General features: G+C 36.5%; 10 protein-coding genes across 10 annotated transcripts; 4 read left to right on the top strand and 6 right to left on the bottom strand.

The window, feature by feature from the left end:
• Positions 1-1,396: 1,396 nt before the first annotated feature.
• MIG3 (Mig3p) lies at positions 1,397-2,356 on the bottom strand (the record flags this gene model as incomplete). The annotated part of the gene is made up of 1 exon (XM_071050629.1): positions 1,397-2,356. One exon carries the CDS (start codon positions 2,354-2,356, stop codon positions 1,397-1,399), a length of 960 nt encoding a protein of 319 aa, XP_070908419.1.
• A 3,635-nt stretch (positions 2,357-5,991) lies between these two features.
• Positions 5,992-6,504, bottom strand: SMB1 (mRNA splicing protein SMB1; the record flags this gene model as incomplete). The annotated part of the gene is made up of 1 exon (XM_071050630.1): positions 5,992-6,504. The coding sequence occupies one exon, from the start codon at positions 6,502-6,504 to the stop codon at positions 5,992-5,994; it is 513 nt and encodes a 170-aa protein (XP_070908420.1).
• Positions 6,505-6,755: 251 nt separating this feature from the next.
• CHZ1 (Chz1p) lies at positions 6,756-7,193 on the top strand (the record flags this gene model as incomplete). Its single annotated transcript, XM_071050631.1, has 1 exon — positions 6,756-7,193. The coding sequence occupies one exon, from the start codon at positions 6,756-6,758 to the stop codon at positions 7,191-7,193; it is 438 nt and encodes a 145-aa protein (XP_070908421.1).
• Positions 7,194-7,601: 408 nt separating this feature from the next.
• Positions 7,602-8,255, bottom strand: YPT31 (Rab family GTPase YPT31; the record flags this gene model as incomplete). The annotated part of the gene is made up of 1 exon (XM_071050632.1): positions 7,602-8,255. One exon carries the CDS (start codon positions 8,253-8,255, stop codon positions 7,602-7,604), a length of 654 nt encoding a protein of 217 aa, XP_070908422.1.
• An 804-nt stretch (positions 8,256-9,059) lies between these two features.
• On the top strand, positions 9,060-11,759 carry FIR1 (Fir1p; the record flags this gene model as incomplete). Its single annotated transcript, XM_071050633.1, has 1 exon — positions 9,060-11,759. One exon carries the CDS (start codon positions 9,060-9,062, stop codon positions 11,757-11,759), a length of 2,700 nt encoding a protein of 899 aa, XP_070908423.1.
• Positions 11,760-11,882: 123 nt separating this feature from the next.
• ZRG8 (Zrg8p) lies at positions 11,883-14,708 on the bottom strand (the record flags this gene model as incomplete). The annotated part of the gene is made up of 1 exon (XM_071050634.1): positions 11,883-14,708. One exon carries the CDS (start codon positions 14,706-14,708, stop codon positions 11,883-11,885), a length of 2,826 nt encoding a protein of 941 aa, XP_070908424.1.
• A 229-nt stretch (positions 14,709-14,937) lies between these two features.
• On the top strand, positions 14,938-15,441 carry RNJ42_00465 (uncharacterized protein; the record flags this gene model as incomplete). The annotated part of the gene is made up of 1 exon (XM_071050635.1): positions 14,938-15,441. The coding sequence occupies one exon, from the start codon at positions 14,938-14,940 to the stop codon at positions 15,439-15,441; it is 504 nt and encodes a 167-aa protein (XP_070908425.1).
• Positions 15,442-16,374: 933 nt separating this feature from the next.
• On the bottom strand, positions 16,375-18,207 carry ARB1 (ATP-binding cassette family ATPase ARB1; the record flags this gene model as incomplete). The annotated part of the gene is made up of 1 exon (XM_071050636.1): positions 16,375-18,207. The coding sequence occupies one exon, from the start codon at positions 18,205-18,207 to the stop codon at positions 16,375-16,377; it is 1,833 nt and encodes a 610-aa protein (XP_070908426.1).
• Positions 18,208-19,396: 1,189 nt separating this feature from the next.
• On the top strand, positions 19,397-20,389 carry PHM8 (bifunctional nucleotidase/lysophosphatidic acid phosphatase; the record flags this gene model as incomplete). The annotated part of the gene is made up of 1 exon (XM_071050637.1): positions 19,397-20,389. One exon carries the CDS (start codon positions 19,397-19,399, stop codon positions 20,387-20,389), a length of 993 nt encoding a protein of 330 aa, XP_070908427.1.
• A 1,011-nt stretch (positions 20,390-21,400) lies between these two features.
• Positions 21,401-22,507, bottom strand: KRE29 (Smc5-Smc6 complex subunit KRE29; the record flags this gene model as incomplete). Its single annotated transcript, XM_071050638.1, has 1 exon — positions 21,401-22,507. One exon carries the CDS (start codon positions 22,505-22,507, stop codon positions 21,401-21,403), a length of 1,107 nt encoding a protein of 368 aa, XP_070908428.1.
• Positions 22,508-22,612: the final 105 nt, after the last annotated feature.

Here is a 22,612-nt window from a genome sequence, read left to right on the forward strand (position 1 = left end):
AGAGAAAAAAAAGAAAGAAAAAAAAGGGGAAAGCGTTACCAAAGAAAAAAATTTTTTTTTTAAAAAAGCTCGTCCCATGAGAGGTCCCCAAAAAAAAAAAAACCACAATTTTCATCATCACTGCTATTTATATAAAAAAAATATTTTTATTTCTCTTCCTTTCATTTCCCAAGAACAGTCCCAAAAAAAAAAAAAAAAAAATTTTTTCTCTTTCTTTCTGCGACGTTTTCAAAACATACGCCGTAGAAAACTCTCTACCAGAACAGGTCCCTCTCTCTCTCTCTCTCTCTCTCTATGCTCTTTTTTTAATTCGTACGGCATTTGTATCTCGTGTATCGGTATATCTGTTCTTTTATTTTTGTTTTTCTGTTTTTTTTGTTGTCTTTTTTTATCTTCTACGTTAGTTTCTGTGTCCAGCACTCTTTTTTTTCGGTTATTATCATTTTTGTTTCCTTCCTTTTTTTTATTGTTATATCACACGAACAAAACACCCGCAACAAAAAACCTTCTAAAGAAAGAAGATAATTTCTGCGAGGTTATCTAGTTCGTGAACTATAACATAGGGGGTTATAGGAAGAAAAAAACCTTCTTCGTAATCATTCTAAGAAAACCCTGCTCCATTTCTCTTTCTCTTCAAATGCCCCTCTATACCGGGAGGCGTTCCTTCTTTCTAAACTGTCTCTCGGAAAAGGGCTGAGGCGTCTTAAGGGTATTTTTTAGGGTCTTTTCGACAGTATAGGTTTAGGGCTTGTCGTTCTAGGGTTTGTTGCGTTAGGGCTTGTTAGGTATAGGGCTTGTTAGGTATAGGGCTTGTCGTGCTAGGGCTTGTCGTGCTAGGGCTTGTTAGGTATAGGATTATATACCCTTTTTTTTTTTTAGGTCATGTTAGGGTTCAAAAAGATGATCGACGATTCTTGAAACTGGGATGAGGGGGGGTCTTCTCTCAGTGTGAAGAGAGAGAGGGTATAGGCGAGGGGAGCAAGTTGATCAATTCAATTTAATTCATAACTTCTACCCGCTAATGATTATTTCTCATGTTATTATTCGAAAATATTTGAAACTTTATCAAACATTGCCATGTCATATTAATGATTTTTTTACTAATTAAAAAGAACTTGAGGATGTTAGAAATCACAACAAAAAAAAAAATGAGAAATACCCAAAAAAAAAAATAAAAAAAATAAAAAAAAATAAAAAAAAAATTCTACTCCACTTTCCCCTTACCTCCTGCAATTACCTAAACTGGGCGAAACAAAAAAAAAACTAATAAACGTTAATAGTGACTTTTGTAGTCATGTGTTTTGTAGCGAATTGATATTCATTAGATTTGAACGTTAATAGTGATGTCGATTTTTTACATCTATGTATAGTATTAGTAGTATTATTACTTGATTCATTAGTCATTATTGTCTATAAAATCCCTCAATATATCGCGTACCGGAGGTAGAACCACTCTATCTTCTTTAGGTCTATGTTGTTCCAGTAGCGAGATGTCTTGTGCTAAAGAGGTCGTAGAAACTACACTGCTGGACGACGACAACGGTTGTTCGTGATTTGAGTGCGTCGTGGCATCTGGCGTCAATTTATGTATTGCAGTCATCACTAGCTTTGAATATCGCTTCTCTAGGTAAGTAGGAGATACGGGTGAGCTGAGTTCAGAATGAGTTTCACCTATGCTGTTGTTAAGTTGTGCCCCGAATGATGGACCGCTACTAATTAGAGGAGTTGTGTAGCCTGTAAGATTTGAGGTGCTGTTATTGTTACTCCAACCTGTGTTCAGCGTAATAGTGCTAAGGTTGCCGTAAGACGCTGATCTACTCGCTAGTGCCGTGGCTGGCGCGGTAAGTGGTGGTAGCATTATCTTTTTTGTGGATTGTGGCTGTACCATTGGTGTTTGCCAGTCCCTGCTACTGTAATTAGTTCCTGGTGCATCCACCAGAGTAGTAGAAGAGCTTACAGGATTACTGGATACCGAAAGGAATTTATTTTCTGATACTTGAAATGTAGTAGTTGAAGGTGATATATTAGAGCTAATAGGGTTCATTACTTTCCCCTCTATCACTTTATATTCTGGAACGACTGAAGGTTGTCTTTTCGCTGTTTTCTTTTTATCCTTCAATGATTGTAGTTTATTACTTGTGTGGGTTCGGCTATGCCTTTTGAGCTCATCGGCTCTACTAAAACTTTTGGGACATGAAGGATATGTGCATTTATGAGGCTTTTCTCCTGTATGTGTCCTAAAATGACGCTTCTTATGTTCCAGCCTGTGGAACCCACGGCTACATACCTCACATCTGAACGGTCTCTTAAAATTATCTGGAGGGAATGAATCTTGATTTTTTATTTTACCGAACATAATTTAAATAATAGGTGATAAATTCCTTCTTGGATAGTAAAAAATTCAAAATAGATAGCAATTGAGACAGAGAAAAAAGAAAAGATAAATTTAATACAAATGATAATCGATGGATATAGAATAACAATAAAAATCAATCTTTGGAATATGGATTTTCACTTCTGATAAGAATATATTCAAGTTTAGATATAATAATATCCTCAAAAAAAAATCCAAATTTAGTACTCCCTAGTAATACATTAAAAATTAGGTGATAATTGATAAGAGTGAACTTAATAAAAATCTGTTACTGTTATTATTGATAATTTTTCTTTTAATTTTGATTCAATTTTTTCTTTTGTCAAATATTATTTATGCAATAATAGAATTAATTATATGATAACGTGGAGAACCTTAAAGACCAGATCAAAGTAAGTTGATATTGTTTTTTTTTCTGTTATCCTGATTCAAAAATATATTTTAGTCGTGATATTAAAGGCTAAATGGGATTCAGCTGAATCAGGAATTAAAAAATAATGGTGCGTAAATTTTGTCTTTGATGCCTTAGATATATAACTAAAAAAATAAAATAAAAAAGAGAAACCGAAAGAAAAATGGAGAGGTTTTTTTCTTAATGGACTTATCTTCTCTTCCATTTGCTTTCATAAAGAAAACTTTCCTTTTTGTTACTCCATTGTGATCAATTCATTTCCTTTAATTTTTCAATGATATAAATTTTTCGATTTGATCATTGGACAAATTTTGCATGCAAGACTACGGAGATGTGATAGTGTACCTCATCACACAATGTGAAATAAATCGCATCCTTAAAAAAAATTTGTCTAATTTTCCTGTTAAGTTAGAATTTTAAATTGACTACTTTCTTTTTTTTGCACAATTAGGAGTAATTGAAATTTTTTTAGACAAAAAAAATAATCTCTAGCTGAAATGTATGTTATTTCTGAATAATAATATTTACTCTAGTAAATTTTGATAAAAAGAAACATTATGTCAGACTTCCTCGATAGCCCTTCCCTCCCCCCACTAACTATGATGTATCTGATACCAAATTAAAAAAATAAAAAATAAAAATAACAACAAAACACAGGAAATGATAGGGCAGGGAGCATTAGTATGAAAAGTAGCTCTCTTGTATTCTAAGACAATGCTCACAAAGAAAAAATAATATTATTATAAACATACCAAGAAATTCCAATTGAATTGTACAAGAAGAATTCAATTCGTCTTATTAGAGAAACTACGTAGGCATAAGCGTTAGATTCACGATAAGTAAAGAGATTATAATAGAAAAAAGAAAGAGTTAGTTACAAGAACCTGTGGGGAGAAGAGATTTAAACTGTGGGTTCTCATGTGAAGTTTCTTACTAGAACTAAATAAAATAAGATAAAATAAGTAAGATATTATGAATTTGTAAAAAATTGACCGAAAGTTTGTCAAGTGCCAACATATATTTCCGGAAAAGAAGTTTATGGTGGGTGGGGGAGGATGCTAACTGGAATACCCCAGGAGATATTATAACTCTCATCCAAATAAAGTGGGGCGAATATTTTAGTCTAACAAAGATCTTCCTGATTTTTCCGCGCGAAGATTATTAGGAATGGCGTGCTTCTTCCAATCGTCTCTAATAAAACCCCGCAGTATACTGAGTGTTGTAAAAATAAAAATGAGTTTTTCCGGTGCTGCCAATATTCTGAGATGCAAATTTTCCTTTATTGGATAGTTTTTCCGATGCTTTAGATTTTGCATTGTTTAGTTTGCCTTGCCTATGATTACATGTAAGTCCTTATATCAATGAGAGATAAAACTGTGGGAACTCGATGAGATAATCTTTGGGTATAGTTATCAATTGAGTTTGTCCTACCTCTTCCCACGGTTGCGTAGCATAAAAAGTAAGAAACTATTGAAAAATACCCTAAAAAAAGAAAAGAACTTCAAATTATTTATAGAGAGATAGAATAATAACTATCTACAGTTCACTAGGTATTTGCCTACGATAATTTGTTACTTTTTAGTAATCATAAAAATGATTTTGTTTCTGTTAAGTAAGCACGAAGGAGCAAAGAAAGACCGAGTAATATAGTTGTTCCGGTTGCAACCACGGTTTATACGAAGTTTTTGACAGGATGTAAAAGAAAAAAGCCATTTTGTCAATTCTTTCCTTTCAGCTGTGAAAACATAGTGTGAGGATTCTGCTAGGAAAAAAGCCCGCAAATAATTGTTTTATAGCTTTTCGAATCCGACGGTAACATCTGCCTCTGTTCTATGAGTATAGACATGAGTTCTATGAATGTTCTATGTGTCATAAGGTTATCGAAAAGAAAGAAAGAAAATAACAAAAAATGGGACTTTGCGATACATACTTTTGACTTTTCGCTTCTAACCTCCATTTTTGAAGCTTTATCAAGTCAAATAAATCTAGTGGATTGACAGGCAACCTTTTTAATATGTCCATGATGTCAGCCATTGACTTGTATATGCAATTATGACGTGCTAGACAAAGTAGTATTTTTCTTTCATAAGCTCAGAACTACGGCTGATCGTGGGTATAAAATCTCTAATTTATTACTTCTATTTAGCATTAGACTAACAAGAAGGATCACAATTCGGAGGTACCATAACATAAAGAGGGGTAGAATGTCTATGTAATATGTACATATAATCAGTTGTATATGACGGAGTTATACATAAATTCTATTGCTATTATATCATTTCGGAATTGATTACGGCTACGTTATAGTGAAGCTCAAACTTACTTTATTCTTCTTTTTTTAGCAATTCGCTGCTGTGAACTTAATGCAAGAGCATTCGTTTAATTTTATAATACACCCCTCACTTATATTAAATGAAATACGTGATATAATATTTCATTATTTGCACTCGATACAACCTGTACACTGAGCTAACAGAAATTCATTAAATATTCCAATGGATTCAGCTTATGACTATTATTTATATTATATAGATATGAAAAAGAGGGGTGATATAATAATTGCAAAGCTTACAATTAACAATACCTGGTTGTAATAATGTTCCTGTGGTAGCTCGTTTATCCTAAACGATGAAGGAAAGTTATTTTGTTCGGAGTGAATGATAAAGGCAAATTAGCATAGAAAACTGTAATAATCTTCAAAAAATGTAATACTAGTGTGTAACATGAATTAATTTTCAGTTCACTCTCTCAATTGAACCAAAGAATCTGCAATATCAGTTCCCAGTATGGTGCATTCATCAATTCATAGTTAACACGTGATCTTTTTTTATATATTTGCTAGTATAATGAACAGATGGTGATTGGAAAGGTGACCAAAACGTAAAAATATTTTGCTAGGGACCACTGTATAAGACACCATTCTTTGCACTTATTTTAAATATCTCTTAGACCACAGCTATATGATCTGAAATGTTAAACATTTGATAATATATAATATCAGAAGTATTACTTATATATATATAGCAAGGTAAGTATAATTCAAAAATAACGTTGTAGCTGAAAAAAAGATGTATTATTTTAGCTTTTGTGATATAAAAATCATTGTACCATTTTTTTTATATCATGATATATGCTTGTTCACTTAACGAAACGAAATGCATCTATATACAATTAAAATGTTACTGCAATTTAATGAATTTGTTTTCTACTTTCTCTTGAATCCTGGTGGGGGTTGGAACTTCTTAACGGGTTGTGAAGGTCTCGTAGTTCCCATAGCCCTAGGAGCTTTACCGTTATACCTAGTAGCTTCTGAAGGTTTTGATATTTTACCTTCAGTAGTACCTTTTTTCCTTTGGTTTTTCTGTTTCTTAAGTTGTTTCTTCTCCTTAGCCTCGGCCACTAGACGCTCTTTCTTCGTCTGTTGCGGTCTATCTTCTATCAGAGTGGTCAGTATCTGTTCACCTCTTAATATCACTAGCCCCAGTACACGTTTCTTTACCTTTAAATCAGCCTTATCCACACTAGTCACACTCTTCCTAGCAGCATCGAGTTCTCGCCTCAGCACACACTCCTCTACACAGTCTCCTAAAACAACATTCATATGTTTATCAAACGCCAGCAACTCCCCAACATACACCCTACCGTCCTGTGCTACAACCCGTAGCTTGTAATTTATCAAGTCCGCTAGCCTACTATTGTGTTTCACCTGAACCGACATTACCCAATATACCTCCTTTCTGAAAATTGCTTATATCGAATAGTTTAAGTCTTTTCCAGTATTAGTTCTATGCTTCTAAGTCCCATTTGTAACCTTTAGTTGATTTTTAAAAATTTATGATTTTTTTGAAATTTTTCAAAAATTTTGGTTTCTTAAGAAATTTCAATTTTAAAGGTGTTTTCAATGAATTTCTGAATTTGCTCCCAAATCACTAGTAAGAGTACTACTAAAATAGCTAGAAATACTAATTAATGGTTGAAGAGAAGGTTAACAAGGTGGAGGAAACAACAGCACCAGTTGAAGCACCAGCTGAAGCTGCAGTTGCGGCTCCAGTGGAGAAGAAGAAGAGACGGAGAAGGAACTATGACGATTACGATGCAGAGGTGGCTGCTTCTGAGAAGAATAAAAAGAAGAACAAAGTTGAAGAGACAGCCTCTACTGTGGAAGCCAATGGTGCGGCTGTGGCTAGGGATAGCGACTCAGAGAGCGAAGTTGATGATGCTAAATTGGATCGTCTAGTAAATGAAGATGAGGAAGAGGACGACCTAGCAGAAATTGACACTTCCAATATCATAACGACCGGCAGAAGGACGCGTGGGAAGATCATTGACTACAAGAAGACAGCCAAGGAATTGGACGAACAGCCAAAGGAAGAAGAAGAAGAAGATGACGGTGATTTCAACGAGTAGTTCTTGTAATAATAATAATAAAAATAAGGGTGTAATATATATATATATATAATGCTAATATATGTCTAAAAAAAAGTTAGTATTAGCATTTGCTGACTCTTGCTGTTGTATTTTGTACATTAATTTCTGGGTTGAAATAGTTATATATATATTTATTTAAAAGTGATTCTTTCTATTTTTTTCTTTTTATTTTAGTATTTATTTTTAATTCCTCTTGAGATGAAAGAAGTAAAATGCATTAAAAAGTTCAAACAATATTGACATAGTATCGTTATATTTTTTTTCTTATTTCTCTGTTTTTTTTTTTATTATATCTCTAGTATATCAAATTTATTGGTATTGCATGTATTTTAAGAATAAAGGCTATATTATTCTTATTGAGAATTAGTAATATTTCTGACTTTTCTTTTAACAACAGTTGTTAGAACTACTCTTCTTCTTCTCATTTGGAGCTGGAGTCAGACTAATAGTAGGCCCGTTAGGCCCGCTAGCTTTATTTGCGTTACTCAGTTCTACTTGGTGCTTGCTCACTTTCTGGTGGATAGCTGTGATGAGTTCTTTAAACGCCAGGTCAACGTTCTCACTGTTTAGAGCAGACGTCTCTGTGAACAATAGCTGGTTCTCAGCTGCAAACTGTCTTGCCTCCTCGGTGGGCACAGCACGCAAATGTGCCAAATCAGACTTGTTACCAATCAGCCCTACAGCCACATTATCATCAGCGTTCTCCCTCAGTTCAGAAAGCCAGTGGTGACAGTTCTCATAACTGCTAGACTTACTAATATCATATACAATGAGCGCACCAACAGCACCACGATAGTATGCCGAAGTGATGGCACGGTACCTCTCCTGGCCCGCAGTATCCCAAATCTGCGCCTTAATCTTCTTACCATCCACATCAACTGTCCTAGTGGCAAACTCTACACCAATAGTAGACTTAGAGTCAATATTGAACTCATTTGTAGTGAACCTCGACAACAGATTCGACTTACCAACACCAGAATCACCAATCAACACAATCTTGAACAAATAATCGTAATCGTACCCGTAATCTTCGTTACTCATCTTTTTCTTGTCTCTCTCTTTTTTCTTTTTTTCGTATTAATATCTACTTCAGTAAGTTTTTGAGTTATAATTCTACTTTAATAGAGTTCTAAGCTATTATATCTAGCAATCCTACAAACTATAACGACACGCCTATTAATAACGATATTGATGTATTTCCGATTAAATTGGCATTTTTTTGGTTGTTTTGCTTTGGAAAAACAAAAAAATAACCCAAACGACAAATATTGTTACCCGGATAGTAACATTACCCGGAATATCATGTGAGCATATATAGTTCTATACGGTATCTCCCAGCATTTGATCATAATATACGACTAGTCATCTGATGTTGCTTCAGCCTTACGATCAAGTCCCCAGTCCGGGTAATGGTATACTGCTATTAATTTTTTTTTTATTTTAAGTATTTACTGATTTCCTAATTAGGACAGAGCTATACGAAAAAAAAATATAAACAAATTGCCTAATTGGGTCTTTGTTTTTTTGTTTACAGTTATTTCGATGTAGGTTAAGATATAATATTATTCTCATGAAGTATTATCTCTGTTAATTGTGGGAGTTGGAATAAATATTTGAAATGTTTTGAAATTCAATATAACTTTAATTTAGATCTTTAATACACTGAAAAGAAAAAAACAACAACTCTATACATAATTCAATCATTATTTTTTTTTTTGTAATAATAATAAAACTCCATTGTGTGGTCTAGCATAACAAACAATCAAAAGGACTATCATAGTAAACAATCAAAAGGACTATCATAGTAAACAATCAAAAAAGGGCTGTCATAATAAAAAAAACTAAATGGGTAAAGTGGAACCGCAGGTGCGGTTTTCTATTCCTGAGTTTGATGAGGAAGTGTACCCTGAGGTCTCCTCTGTTGTAGAGGAGACTCCCGATTTGGTACAGAAGTCGGAGGAAGAGACTATGGCAAGGCGAGGTCATCTAGTAGATATGCAGAGCAAAGTTATGATCGACGTCCCCGAGGATATATGGAGGTACCATCTGCATAGGAAAACCAAATCGATGGATGCGAACATAGATATACCGAATGACAGAGTAATGAAGAGGCCGGGACACGCTAGGTCGAAGTCCCTACAATCCATTATCGTGGAGACGATGCACTCTTACCAGGACTATAACAGCAGTAATAACAACGATGACAATGATCCATCGCTCAGTTTCAGCCAGGTATCGCCTTTACACCTCGCGACACCAACAAAGAAATCTCAGAACCTTTACTTGTCCTCAGAGTCTCCGTTAAATAAGTATAAAATGCCCATCCCAGCACAGATATCTCTACCGCCATTTCTATCACCAGAGAATAAATACAAAAGGAGAAATAGTGTGGTATATGATGGTTCTGGATACAGTACCTATTTAGAAGGGGAAGAGAGCTCGTCTTTCTCATCTAATAATAACGCAACCACCGAAGAGGAAGAGATATCTGATAACTCGATTCCATCAGCGAAATACGACATATCTTTCGATCCTATCGCACATAACCCACAGGAAACAGACCATTTCTTAGGAATTGATGCAGACGCAAACGTTAATCTGAAAGTACAGAACAGAAATTTAAGACTCAATAGGATGAAACCAGAAATACAAGCACCTAAGGAAACTGAATTACTAGGATCAAACCAACATAGAAGATCACATTCAACTGTTTCCCCACAATCAATATCTTCAAAACTGCGAACAAATGAGATAGTAAACCAATCACCTAATAGAGATTACCAACCTACATCGATACTGAAACAAAGCGGCTCGCCTACCTTGAGGAAGAATGTGCCTCCAATACAAAACAGTCCTTCTTTCATAAAACAAACTATTACTCCTCCAAGGAACAGAAACTCACCACCTCAGAATTCCTCACTGAAGATTCTAGCGACTCCATCAAAGACAATTGATATACCGGACCTAGAGAAGTTAGCTACACCAGCTAGCACACACTCAAGAAATTCGCTAAAATTCTTTGATCAGTTTGATGACAGTCAAGAAAAGCAAGACTATATCCCAGAGAATATAAGGAGGATAGATAATATGGACAATACTTTCAAATTCCCAGCAACTAATGATACAAACGAAGGAAACATCGTAATCCCAAACATACAACCTAGAATAGATAGTAGTGGTGACTTCTTAAAAGTCGATCAATCGCCAACAAATCCGCAATTTGAACAAAGGAGACAAAAATTGATGAGAGAAAGTATAAGTAATCCAAAGTCGCATATGCATAGAAGAAGCCGGAGTATTCATACAGCTGAGGATACTAATATGATGATGTTTGAAGCCACCTCCACACCTCCCAAAGAATGTAATAGAGACTTTGCTGTCCCTCAGAGATCTCCTCTTAGACCAAAATCCCCAACATTATCTACATCTAATATTTTAGAGGATCAAAGAGGGATAGATAAAATCCCCAAAATTGAAATTGTAGCTACAGATAATGAAGAAACTACTGATGAGTCCATAATAGCAAGCCCAATAGGCGTTTCATCACATCCTATATTTGAAGATACTCAGGATAGCTACCAATTTGTGGGTGTGCATGATATTTCAGAATCAGATCCATTGGATGAAGGTAGCAGAGAAGAAGAATCAGTTAATGAAGTTATTCAAACTCATCGTATTGTTAATCCTTTGACCTCGTTTGCATCTTTTAATACTCCACTTCAAATTGGGAATAAACCATCTCTGCTGGTGAGAAACCAACTTCCTGTTCGGAGAAATGATAGTTTACTGGACTCTAATGTCAAATCAAATTCAGGAAGTGTTTCATCCAGAACATCGATATTTTCCAAAAATTCTAGAGATACCGCTCTAACCTCGAACCCATCGAATTATGATGTTGATAATAATCAACCTTCACAGGATGAAGAAATTCAACAAAAGAAAAGATATCCTTTAGTACCTATAGACTCACGAGAAACAAAGAATCCTAATATATCCAACATACCCAAAAGGCAAGACTCTGTATTTGAAAAAGTTGGTGATAAGATCGTTGAAGTTATAGTATTAGATGATGATGATGATGATGAAAATGAAGACAATAATAACACTAATAATGGCAAAAACGATAAAATTAAAGGGAATAATATAACCCAAAAACCATTTAACTATCGGGCCCAAGAAAGACCTAAGATAATGAAGTATGGTCAAAGGAAAACAATATTCAGGGAAAATGAATTACTGATGGACAGGAAAACAAGAGATGCAAAAAGAAGATCCTTCCATGAAGCCCACAGAAACTATGAGGATATTTTAAATCTATGCGAAGAAGCTGCAGAAACCGCAAGAGAGGTTATATATTGCTTGAATAAGGAAGAGAATAATCTATCTGGGAAACTATCCATTCATCCCTATAATAGTCTTGGATCTTCTCCCACCAAGTCTTTAATTGGAGATGATGATATTAGGAAAAAACGTTACCTGGAGAACTTTAATAGGAAACTTAGAGTAAACTCACACACCCGCGCTAAAAGCACGACCAATAACTAATGCATGTTTATATAAAAGATCATCAATGTAAACACAAACTTTAATTAATTTATAATAAAACTCCTCAATATACGAATATTCATTACAATGCATAATTTTTTTGATTTTATTTATTCTATAAATTTATTTACCTTTAGGGGAGTTTGTTACAGATGATGTTTCCTGAATAGGGCTTAGTGAATAATTTAGGAGATACTCAGGAGTAGGAGCCGAGTACGAATTTGGTGGGGTAATGCTATCGACAGAATCAGCTGGGGAGTCACCTCTTATGGCTTCATCTGGACTTAATATATTCAAGTTGTTATTTTGATGTGCGTTTAAACTAGAGGTTCTGAACGGCCCAGCAAGTTTTACCGGTGAACGGATTCTTTGGATAGAGGATTCCATTAATGGTGATCTTAATGTACTGGAATTGTTAAAAAAGGTTACTGTCTTGTTATTTACCTCCAATTTGTTTTTCATAGGGGTGTTTTCTTTCGATACACCTTGAGGTTTATCAGTAAAACTATAAGTGGATCTAAAACTGCCCTTATTAGATCTACGCAAAGAGTTTCTTAGATTTTGTGCATCATTTTCAGAATCTGAAAAATTGAAGTCTTCAGGAACTGTATTTATTTCATCAATATAATCATCTTCATCTCTTGTAACACCTTTCAATTCATTATACATATCTTCTTCGGTTTCGTCAATAAAATAAAGATTACTCATAAGTTGAGGTAATTCGGAATCTAATTCGCTGTTAAGATCGTGGTACTTAAGAGCCTGCGATCTTGCTGGTGGGGGTAATGGGTGAATAACATGGGCATTCTCTTTGAGATTTGTAGGCGTTCGGAAATTATTTGACGATTCAGTTTCTGGTGTTAGAAGTATTTGAACTGGAGATTTCTGTGACGTATCCAGCATATTAACATCAGGTATTAATGACTTGGTTATAACTGGAACTTGCAAATTACTATTAATTTCATTTTTAGGTACATTAACGTTTGCCATTATTATTTTTGTTAGATCATTTGGATCATTTTCTTCAGTAAAATATTGATCATTGAAGTCAACATCATCATTCAAGTCATCACCTTCAGAGTCACTGTCGATATTAAATATATCAGAAAATGATGAAACAGGTTTCTTCGGAACAGGTTTCTTACTTATTATCTTGGAGGCATTGTTGATAATTGATTGTTGATTATGCTGTACCATCCCAGGACTAGAGTTCTTCCTAATCTCTGTCTCATTGCCATGATTTTCAGTCGTTTCATTGTCTTCTTCAGAGTTTTCCATAGAATTCTTTAGTATATTCGGTGAATCTGTTTCAGATGCGTTATTTTCTGGCCCATCAAATTCGCTCATATCAATTTCATCATCAAAGTAATCATCTTCCTCATCATCTTCCTCATCATCTTCTTCATCAGAGAGTGCAAATAAATCGTCATACTTTTTGATGGGTTTTCTTTCTGCAACAACTAGATTTTTAGCTTCTTGTAAGCTATTGGCCTCAACCTTTACCTCTTGGTTACTATCTTCCTCAAAATCCGAGAGCCGTAAATCATTAGATGCAAATTGGCTCCCATCCTTTTCGTTATCCGTTCCTTGACCCATAATTTCTGAAATCTCATTCTCATCATAGTAGTTCATATCCTCATCGAAATCCTCATCTTCATAAAGATCATCGATATATACCATAGATTTCTCCTCAGGCTTTGAATAGTATTTAACAGACGGAGTTCTACCGCTAAGGTTGCTAAATTCAAAGGAGAATTGAGAGGTATCGTCCTCTTCGTCCTCTTCGTCCTCTTCATCATCCTCATCCTCATCCTCGTCCTCCTCATTATCTACAGTTTCAACAACACTTTGTTCGTTACTGTTCATTCTATCTCCTAGGTTCTTGTTTAGGCTAGTCTGTTTGTTAGTATCGAACATGATATGATTCGACCATCTTGATTCTTCCGAGTGAGCGGTGGAAACTAAGGAAGTTCTATTCGATTGTATATTATTACTCTTGTATTGGTCTCTTAGCTGAGTAAATTCAGAACCAATGGCTTCGAAATTAAAGTCAGCAGGTGGAGAATCAGGTAATAAGAACTTCGGCGTAGAGTCGCTGTATCCAGGGTCCGACAACTTATATAGATCTTGATCCTTAAGCAATACATCAGAGGTGTTTTTTCGTAGGTTCATAATATCATCATTCGAGTGTATACGTGCTTGTCTATTCTCTAATTTCTTCTTTGAAAGTACTTTTGTTTTGCTGAACGGAACCGATTCATCCGATATGATCTCTTCTGGTATTATAGGTTTAGTAACCGATTTTGGTGGAGACAAAGAGTATTCCTTGGTACTATATGACATATCTGAGGATACAGATGTCATTGTGTTCCTATTTATCAGTCTAGGAGGGGGGTCTAAGTCACTGATGCTAGACCTCGTAGTTTCCCCACTATTCTTCGGGTTATTCAGTACAATGACATGGGGAGAATCCGCATTTTTAGGGTGAGAACCCCAAGAATGCGTTATAACACCTTTAATAACTGGTGCATTCGCGTTGAGCCCATCTGGATTAGAGCTAGACTTCTTCAGTACGTGTAGTGACGATGGTGGCAGTAAGTCAGTTGGGATTTGATCTTTAGAGGACCTACGAGACGAAGATATGGGGTCATGAGATCCATTACTATTTCCATTGTTCAAATACGAGTTGAGACTCGAATTAGAGGACTTCTTGAACAGTTTTGTGTTGAATAGGCGTTGTAGGGACTCAAACCCAGGAGAGTGTTTCTCCTGGGTATAACTCCCGGAATGGCCATGTGTTGGGGTTCGCGGCGAGGCACCAACCTCTTGAGACTCATAGCTATATCGTGGCGGGGATAGTTGTGTAGTTCCTCTTATATTCACATTCTTGGCATCCTCATTACTTTCCAACGAATTGGATTTTCTATGAGATTTAATAAAAGACCTCATTTAGCATTTAGAGAAGTAAAAAATAAAGAAGAATTTTTATTAATAAAAAAAACGTAGAATTGTATTGGTAAGTGAGAAGTTGGACTATGACTAGAATAATTATTTGTTTATAGTTTTTTTTCAATATGATTAGAGAGAGGTTAAGAAAAAAAATATAGTATATAAGACAGAAAAAAAAAATTGTTCCGAAAATCGGAAAAACCTGGAAAAACAAGAGAGAGAAGGGCAAATGGATCATAAGAGTGAGAATAGAAAGCGGTTCCAAGATAAACAGCGTCTTAAACGCTCTCATCAGACACCTAGTGATAGGAAGTACCGTAAGAAGGCCGAGGACCGAAAGCAAGACCAGACCCCACATACAGATGCAGACGCAGATGCAGAAGCAGACGCAGTAGTAGATAATAACCACGACCGGTATGTGGAAATAGAGGCCCCAGAAGAAGATATAACCCACTTAAGAGAACTTACTAAACGCCACTTTAAAGAGGACTTCCCAGAGAAAAAGACAACAAAGATACAAGATATGAATGTAGATGAACTAAACAGCTTATTATCGAAGAATACCAAGACCACTAAGAGTAGTGCTAGTGCTAGTGCTAGTGCTAGTGCTTCTACTAGTGCTACTATTAGAGCTAGCGCCACCACGGATGCTACACCCACCGCCACGCTTACCACAGCCGCTGTCCCGCTCGAACTCCACGACGACCAGGACTTCTTGGACTCTCTGCTTTAGAAACCAGCGCACAACCCTTTATTATATCTTCTTTCTCTCTCCACTCCACCCCTCTTTTATCACTCTCTCTCTGCATTCTCTTCTGAGGGATTTCTTTTTTTTTATCTTGTTATCTCTCTAGCTGCCCCCCCCCCTCACACACTCTCTCTTTGTTTTCTGTACGGCTGTTTCTGTTGCTTCTTTCTTTCTTTTTTACTGGAACACACATTGTTTTGCAGACTGCGTGCATTTCTGGGGGTTGTTTTCTATTGAATCATGTATTAAGGGTTTTTCCCCCGAAAAAAGGGCTTTTTTAATTATATCCTATTTATTATATATAAAGGAAAGTGTTTGATGAATAGCTTTCGATGAGGTTATAAAACAGATTACAAACAGACTACAAACAAAACTGAATAAACAATATTATTATAAGATTTAAACATGGCTACTACTGCAAAATATAACTATATGTACATGTCTCAACAACTTCCCACTGGGGAGAGGCCTGTCTTCAACGTTAAGAAGAGAAAGAGGCAAGCAAATGCCCAGAAGGCATTTGCTGGAGCCTCTTTCGTTAACGTTCCCGATGAGTCGACACTTCCAAAGCCAAGTTTTGCATGAAATGTTAAACTAATTTATGAATATTCCAAAAAAAAAAAAATAAACGACAAAAAAAATAAAACTGTATTATCATAAACTCATATACAAATGGACAACATTTATTTGGGCATAAATCTGCATATTTTAACAAACTTTGCATTATTATTTTTTATTTTTTTTTTTTTTTTTTTTTTAATTTTTTTTATTATAATAAGGATATACTTTTATATAATTAAATGAAAAAAATTATTCTTTATTGTTTTTAATGAAATGTGAAAAAAAGGGTTTTTTATTAATAAATATACAAAAAAAATTAATATATATTAAAGTGGGAGTTATACATAAATTTATAGATTACAACACAACGTTCTTGGCCAACTTCTTCTTGTAGTCCAAGATGGAACCGTCCCATCTGGTGGCGGTCTTGTTCTCAACAACAAAGATATCCTTGGCGATCTTGTCCAACAGTCTGAAATCGTGCGAGACAACAACAACACCACCGTTGAACTCGTTAATGGCATCGGCTAGAGAGTCGATAGTTGGAATATCCAAACCGTTAGTAGGTTCGTCCAGTAGTAGGACGTTTGGACTCTCTAGGGCTAATAGTGCAAAAACGACACGGGAACGTTGACCCTCGGACAAAGTACCCATTTGGACCTTTTGAGCATCACCCGTTAGACCGTAACGACCTAGTTGACCTCTCCAGTATTGGAAATCCTGGGAAATATGTGGGTACTTGTCACGGACGAACTCTAGGGCAGACTTAGTCAAGTCCAATTGGTCTTGAGAATGTTGGGAGTAGACACCTAGCTTGACGTGAGTGTGTCTGGAAACACGACCGGATTGTGTCATTAGCTCACCAGTCATGATCTTCAATAGAGTGGATTTACCAACACCGTTTGGACCGACCAAAGCGGTACGGGAATCCATATCAACACCGAAGTTCAAGTGTTCGTATAGGTTATCTTCTGGTTTACCATTATAAGAGAAAGAGATGTCGTCGAAAGCCAAAACTGGAGGAGGCAATCTCTCAACTTCTGGGAATCTGAATGAGAATACTCTGTCTTGAACAACTGGTTGGATTAGACCATCAGCTTCCATCTTATCCAGAATCTTTTGTCTGGATTTAGCTTGCTTAACCAAGTTGGCATAAGTACCAGCAGATGCGATAAATTTCTTGATGTGGGCAATTTCTTCTTGTTGCTTGTTGTATTGTTTCATTTGGTTAGTTTCCTGTTCGGTACGGGTCTTGACATAAGAATCGTAGTTACCACCGTATTGGGTCAACTTCTGCATTCTCATATCGATCATGTTAGAACAGACACCGTTCAAGAAATCTTGGGAATGGGAAACCAAAACCAAGGTTCTGTCGAATCTCTTCAAGTATTCTTCCAACCAAACACAGGCTTCCAAATCCAAATGCGCGGTTGGGTCATCTAGCAACAATAGAGTTGGCTTAACGAAAAGAGCCTTAGCAAGAGCGACACGCATTTTCCAACCACCAGACATATCCTTGGTCTTCTTTAGGATGGTCTTAGCGTTGAAACCCAGACCAATTAGGATAACAGCAGCTCTACTTTCGAAAGTGGATGGGTCCATACTGTCCATCTTTTCGTAAATTGGTTCCAATAATTCGGACTCTGGACCATCTTCGACGATAATCTTTTCGACCAAGTCTTCCAATCTCTTCAATTCGTGTTGAGCCTCTCTAACAACGTAGTCCAAAGCAGAGTACTCAGTAGGAGCAGCTGGCTCATCCAACAAGTAGACATCGATGTGTTCTGGGATTGGGTATTCTCTGGTAGCAAGAGCCTTCAAGAAAGTGGACTTACCACAACCGTTCTCACCTAGCAAACCGTATCTTCTACCGTAGTTTAATTCTAAGTTGGAATCCTGAATCAAAACCTTACCGTGGAACAACAAAGAGACAGAAGACATCTTAATATCTCTGGAGGTTTGCAAGGAGTCTAGAACACCGGTGGTAACACGATCAGAAAGACCGTCCTTGTCAGTTTGCAACTTCAATTGCTCAATCTCCTTAGCGGCCTTCTCAGCAGCATCCTCCTCAGAGGTAGCCTCCTTCTTCTTTCCAAGCTTTCTGATAGTCTTACCTTCAGACTTCTTCTTAGCTTCTCTTTCAGCTTTCTTAGCGTCTCTCTTAGCTTTAGATGCAGATACTGGTGGCATTATTAGTTTATTATATCTGGATGGGGCGGAGGTTGAGCTATAAGTTAACTTCTAGAAAGATATAAATCAATACTTTCAATAAAATAAACTTCTTATATACTTTGTACGTCATATAAAGCTCATCGCATAAATTTTTCCTACATAGTGGAAAAAAAAATTTTTTTTTCAAACATTACCCGGTGTCATCATCAAAAACGATAACACCACCCACACATGACTCAATATGCCGATATACGTACTCTTTCTTTTTTTCTATCTAAACCTTTCTTTCTTTTTTTTTATTCCATATTTGTATTATCACTGCGGCTTCTCTAGTTGTACGTCTCATTCTTCGAAGACTAAAGAATTTCCGGAAAGAAAAAATGACGTCATAATGTTTTCTATTCAATAAAAAAAGAAAGAGCCTGCAGAAAGGGAGTGTCTTGAGAAAAATAGAAGGGGCGGAATGACGTATTTTTTTTTTTGTGGGTACGCAAGGGGGCGTGTGCAAGGCTTTTTTTTTTATTGTTTGTTTTATCAATAATCGGAAGTTCCGGCTGTACGTGCTTCTCTGAGACGTAGTGCCCTTGTTCTTCGATATGTACACGTTCCGTTATTTCTCTACGCCCTTGTCTGGTTTTTTTCAGCCATACGCCACGTTCTATGCTTGTCTTCTACACTTTTCGGGAATGTTCTATGCGTGGATTTCATTTAGAAAAAATAATAAAGCGCAAATCATTTTTGGGATTTGACACAATCGCGGGTTAACAGTTTTCTAGTGCGGCAGTTTCATTGAGTGGCCCGGTACATCGGGTTTTTCTTTTGCCAATGACAGAGTGAATAGGTTTAATGGATGAGAGTCCGTGATCACGATAGATATTATTTTTGTGAATTGGGCCTACGTAATGAAATGAATTGAGTCATATAAGGGTAGAGGAGGGGTAGAGGCCGAGGGGATATAGCCGAGAAGAGGCGGGGTTGAGGGTTTTATAAAAATAAGAAGGGGGGAGCCCATGTGTTGGGTGATGGGTCATGGGTGATGGGTCATGGGGGAGGAAGATATGATATATAGCAATAAACACTTAATATATAAGTGCTAGATTAGTTTCATTATATTTTTCTATAGTTTTTTAACTTCATTATCTATTTACAAAAACCCCCCCTGCTGAAAAAAAAAAAATTCATTGAAAACTTATTAAAAAAAAAAAAAATGACATACAAAGACTACAAGACGATATACAGAGAACGTATTGAGAAACAACTCGAGCTCAATAGGCAACATTTAGAGACGCTTGACTATGAGGGCTCGAGGCTATCACCTTCGTTTCAGATAGATAATATGACACGGCCATTGCTAAGAGCCGACTCCACGAATGTTATTACCACAAATGACTTATTGGGGTCTTCTACATCGCTAAGTACAATGGCTAATAATAACAGTAACAACATCCAGACTGTTTCAAATGGTGAGGGTGATAGTGATGGCATCACGGTGTTGTTTGATATCGACAATACGCTGTACTCCAAATATACGGGAATCCAGAAGATGATGCAGGAGTCGATCATGCACTACTGTGTTAACGAAATGGATTTGGACCCCGTATATGCGCATGAGCTCATGGAGGACTACTACCAGAAATATGGGTTGTCTATTAAGGGTATCATGCAGGACTTCCCAGACACAGACCCATTACGCTTCAATGCTATGGTAGATGACTCATTACCACTACAGGATGCTCTCCCAGGCCCAGACCACCAGTTGCGTAAGTTACTATTGACTTTGAAACAAAACAAGAATATCAAGAAATTGTGGCTATTTACAAACGCTTATAAGAACCATGCTATCAGATGTATCCGCATTCTGGGGATCGCAGACTTGTTTGACGGTATAACCTACTGCGATTATTCTGCTCCACCTGAAAATATCATTTGCAAGCCCGACCCAAGGGCATTTGAAATGGTTAAGTTACAGAGTGGCTTGGATACCTTTGAAAATGCTTGGTTCATAGATGACAGCTTCGCTAACATACAAACAGCTCTAGAGGTCGGTCTAAACCACTGCATCTTCATTGATTACGAGGCTAAAGCAGTAAACAAGTACGAGGACAAGTCGGAAAACTTGAACTCAAAATCTACAATCATGGCTACTTACTCTATTCCCAACATCCACGAATTGCAATCCATTGAGTTGACCTCATTGTAAGAAAAATCGCTAAATAGAAATGTAACCTTAAGCTGGACTTTTGATACTTCTCCACTCAAACTAAACTAAAATAACTAATAAAAAAATCGGACACCAAAAAAATTAAAAAATATTATAAAAACTACTGAAAAAAAAAATAATAATTCCATTACTGATGTTTTTATTGCATATGTTCTTTTTGTCATATTATAAACTTGCATATCATGCATTAGATATATATCTTACAAATTATATTTATATCATTAAATAGAAAAAACTAGAAAAAAAAAATAAAAAATCTGGAATAAAAAAATTATTCTCAAATCAAACTATTCTTCTTTACTATCTATCCCTTTAAAATGGCAAGATCAGTTTTGTGTTATCACCCTCTTGCTAAATAATATAGTAATATAATTTTTACATATGATTAGCTAGTAAAAATACTATGTCAAGCAGACATAGAAAAATAAGGATATGCACAGTATACTTCTGTGTTCTATAGATATAGCAAGTAAGGATCTATTTATGTGTTGTGTTACTTCTAAATAACAATTCCCGGTACAGGCTAAGTAAACTGATATCTTTACATAACCACAGATAATAGAATGACTTCCTAAAACGTTTAATCGGCTCCATATGATGTAGCGAGTTTACAGGAAAATGTTTGTATTGCTGTATTAATACCATAGGAAACAACGCTGGAGGAACACGCTGGTCCATTTGGAAGACACAACAGGCTCTAAGGACAGTCTTGAGAATGACTGCACAAGGTGGCAGTACTTAAAAAAGAAAGAAAACTTTATTTGAGAAAGTTGACAACCGGTTGTTTTCTTCATCGTGGTTGCTTCCTCGTTACTATCTCAAGTGGCTGCCTAAAAAATTGGGATGGGAAAGTGGAAGTTTGCAAATCCGTACATCCCGGAATTAATTAAAGTAGCTATATAACGTGCAATTTACGTCGTTATGTATATATATTTTAGTTAAATGAATAATGCATTATTAGGCCGAATTTCTATAATTGTTTAAATATGTCTATAAAGTTATGAACATCTGTAAGTAATTTCTGATAATTGATATTTCGGGAGCACTCGATGATCCGTCGAAGATATCGGCTACGCATGTAGTAAAGTAGTTAAGAGTGTCGTTTGCGCCGAAAGGTATGTAGTTGCAGCCGACCACAAGTAATAAGAAGTATAGCAGTTCCTTAAACTGTCCGTTGTCCAGCAACGTATTAAAGCACTTGATAAGTGTGTCTTTGCTATATGGTGATATGATCTGCTCCAGCAGTGGTTCCTTGATGCTAGGCAGTAGCTTGAGTACTCTGTAATGCATGAAATAGTTCTGTGGGTCTACTACTGTGGTGTATATTCGTACAAAGTCCTTGGTTGTAATTCTTTCCCTCAATACTTTGAGCATGCAAGTGCACCACACGGAGTCACACTCGTAAGAGTCGTATACTTTCCTGTCCAGGATGAACAGGATGAATATCTTGCAATACGTATCGATAGAGGGAGCGTGCGGAACAACGGTGGTATATAGCTCTTGGAAGTCGTCCAGCATTTGCCTGACGGGCAATAACGAGCCCATGTTATCATACTGCGGGTCACAAATCTTCAGCTGCCGCAGGGTCTCAACACGTTCAGAAGAAACGCCGTAGTCACGCAGCAGCATTAATACATCCCGCACTTCCCCAGAGATATCAACGTTACAACTCCCAGTAATGAAATGCCAGTCCCGATACTTATCTGAAAACACCTCCCCGACAACCTCATCGATATACCCAGCTGGTACACTCTCTAACGTTCCACTTCTGCGCAACTGACCAACAACTACCTGTCTCCTCCTCTTCTCCTCCCACCCAGCTTCCACCTCATCCGCTTGTTCCTGTTCCTGTTCCTGTTGGTATCCGTGCCCGCGTTCCTGTTCCTGTTCGGACTTATCATCACTTTCCTCCAATTGCTTCAATTGCTTCACAAGTGCAATCTCAGCACCTAGATCAACCTCCTGTAACCCAACACTCTTCTCCACAGTTACATCCCAAGGCTGCAACACCTCATCGCCCTCCATAGAGTTCATGAAATCATCTCCAGAGTCCAGCGACAACGGCTCATCCAGCTCCGAATCAAAAACAGTCTCCATCAACCCCAATTCAGCCAAACTATTAATCAAATATGGTATTGGTAGGCTCCAAGTGACACAACTCACAAGTCATGTGTCTTTACTATATAGGCTTTAAATAAAATT

Source organism: Nakaseomyces bracarensis (assembly GCF_045282275.1).
Source record: "Nakaseomyces bracarensis strain CBM3 chromosome Unknown Scaff3_0, whole genome shotgun sequence".
NCBI classification, from domain to species: domain Eukaryota; kingdom Fungi; phylum Ascomycota; class Saccharomycetes; order Saccharomycetales; family Saccharomycetaceae; genus Nakaseomyces; species Nakaseomyces bracarensis.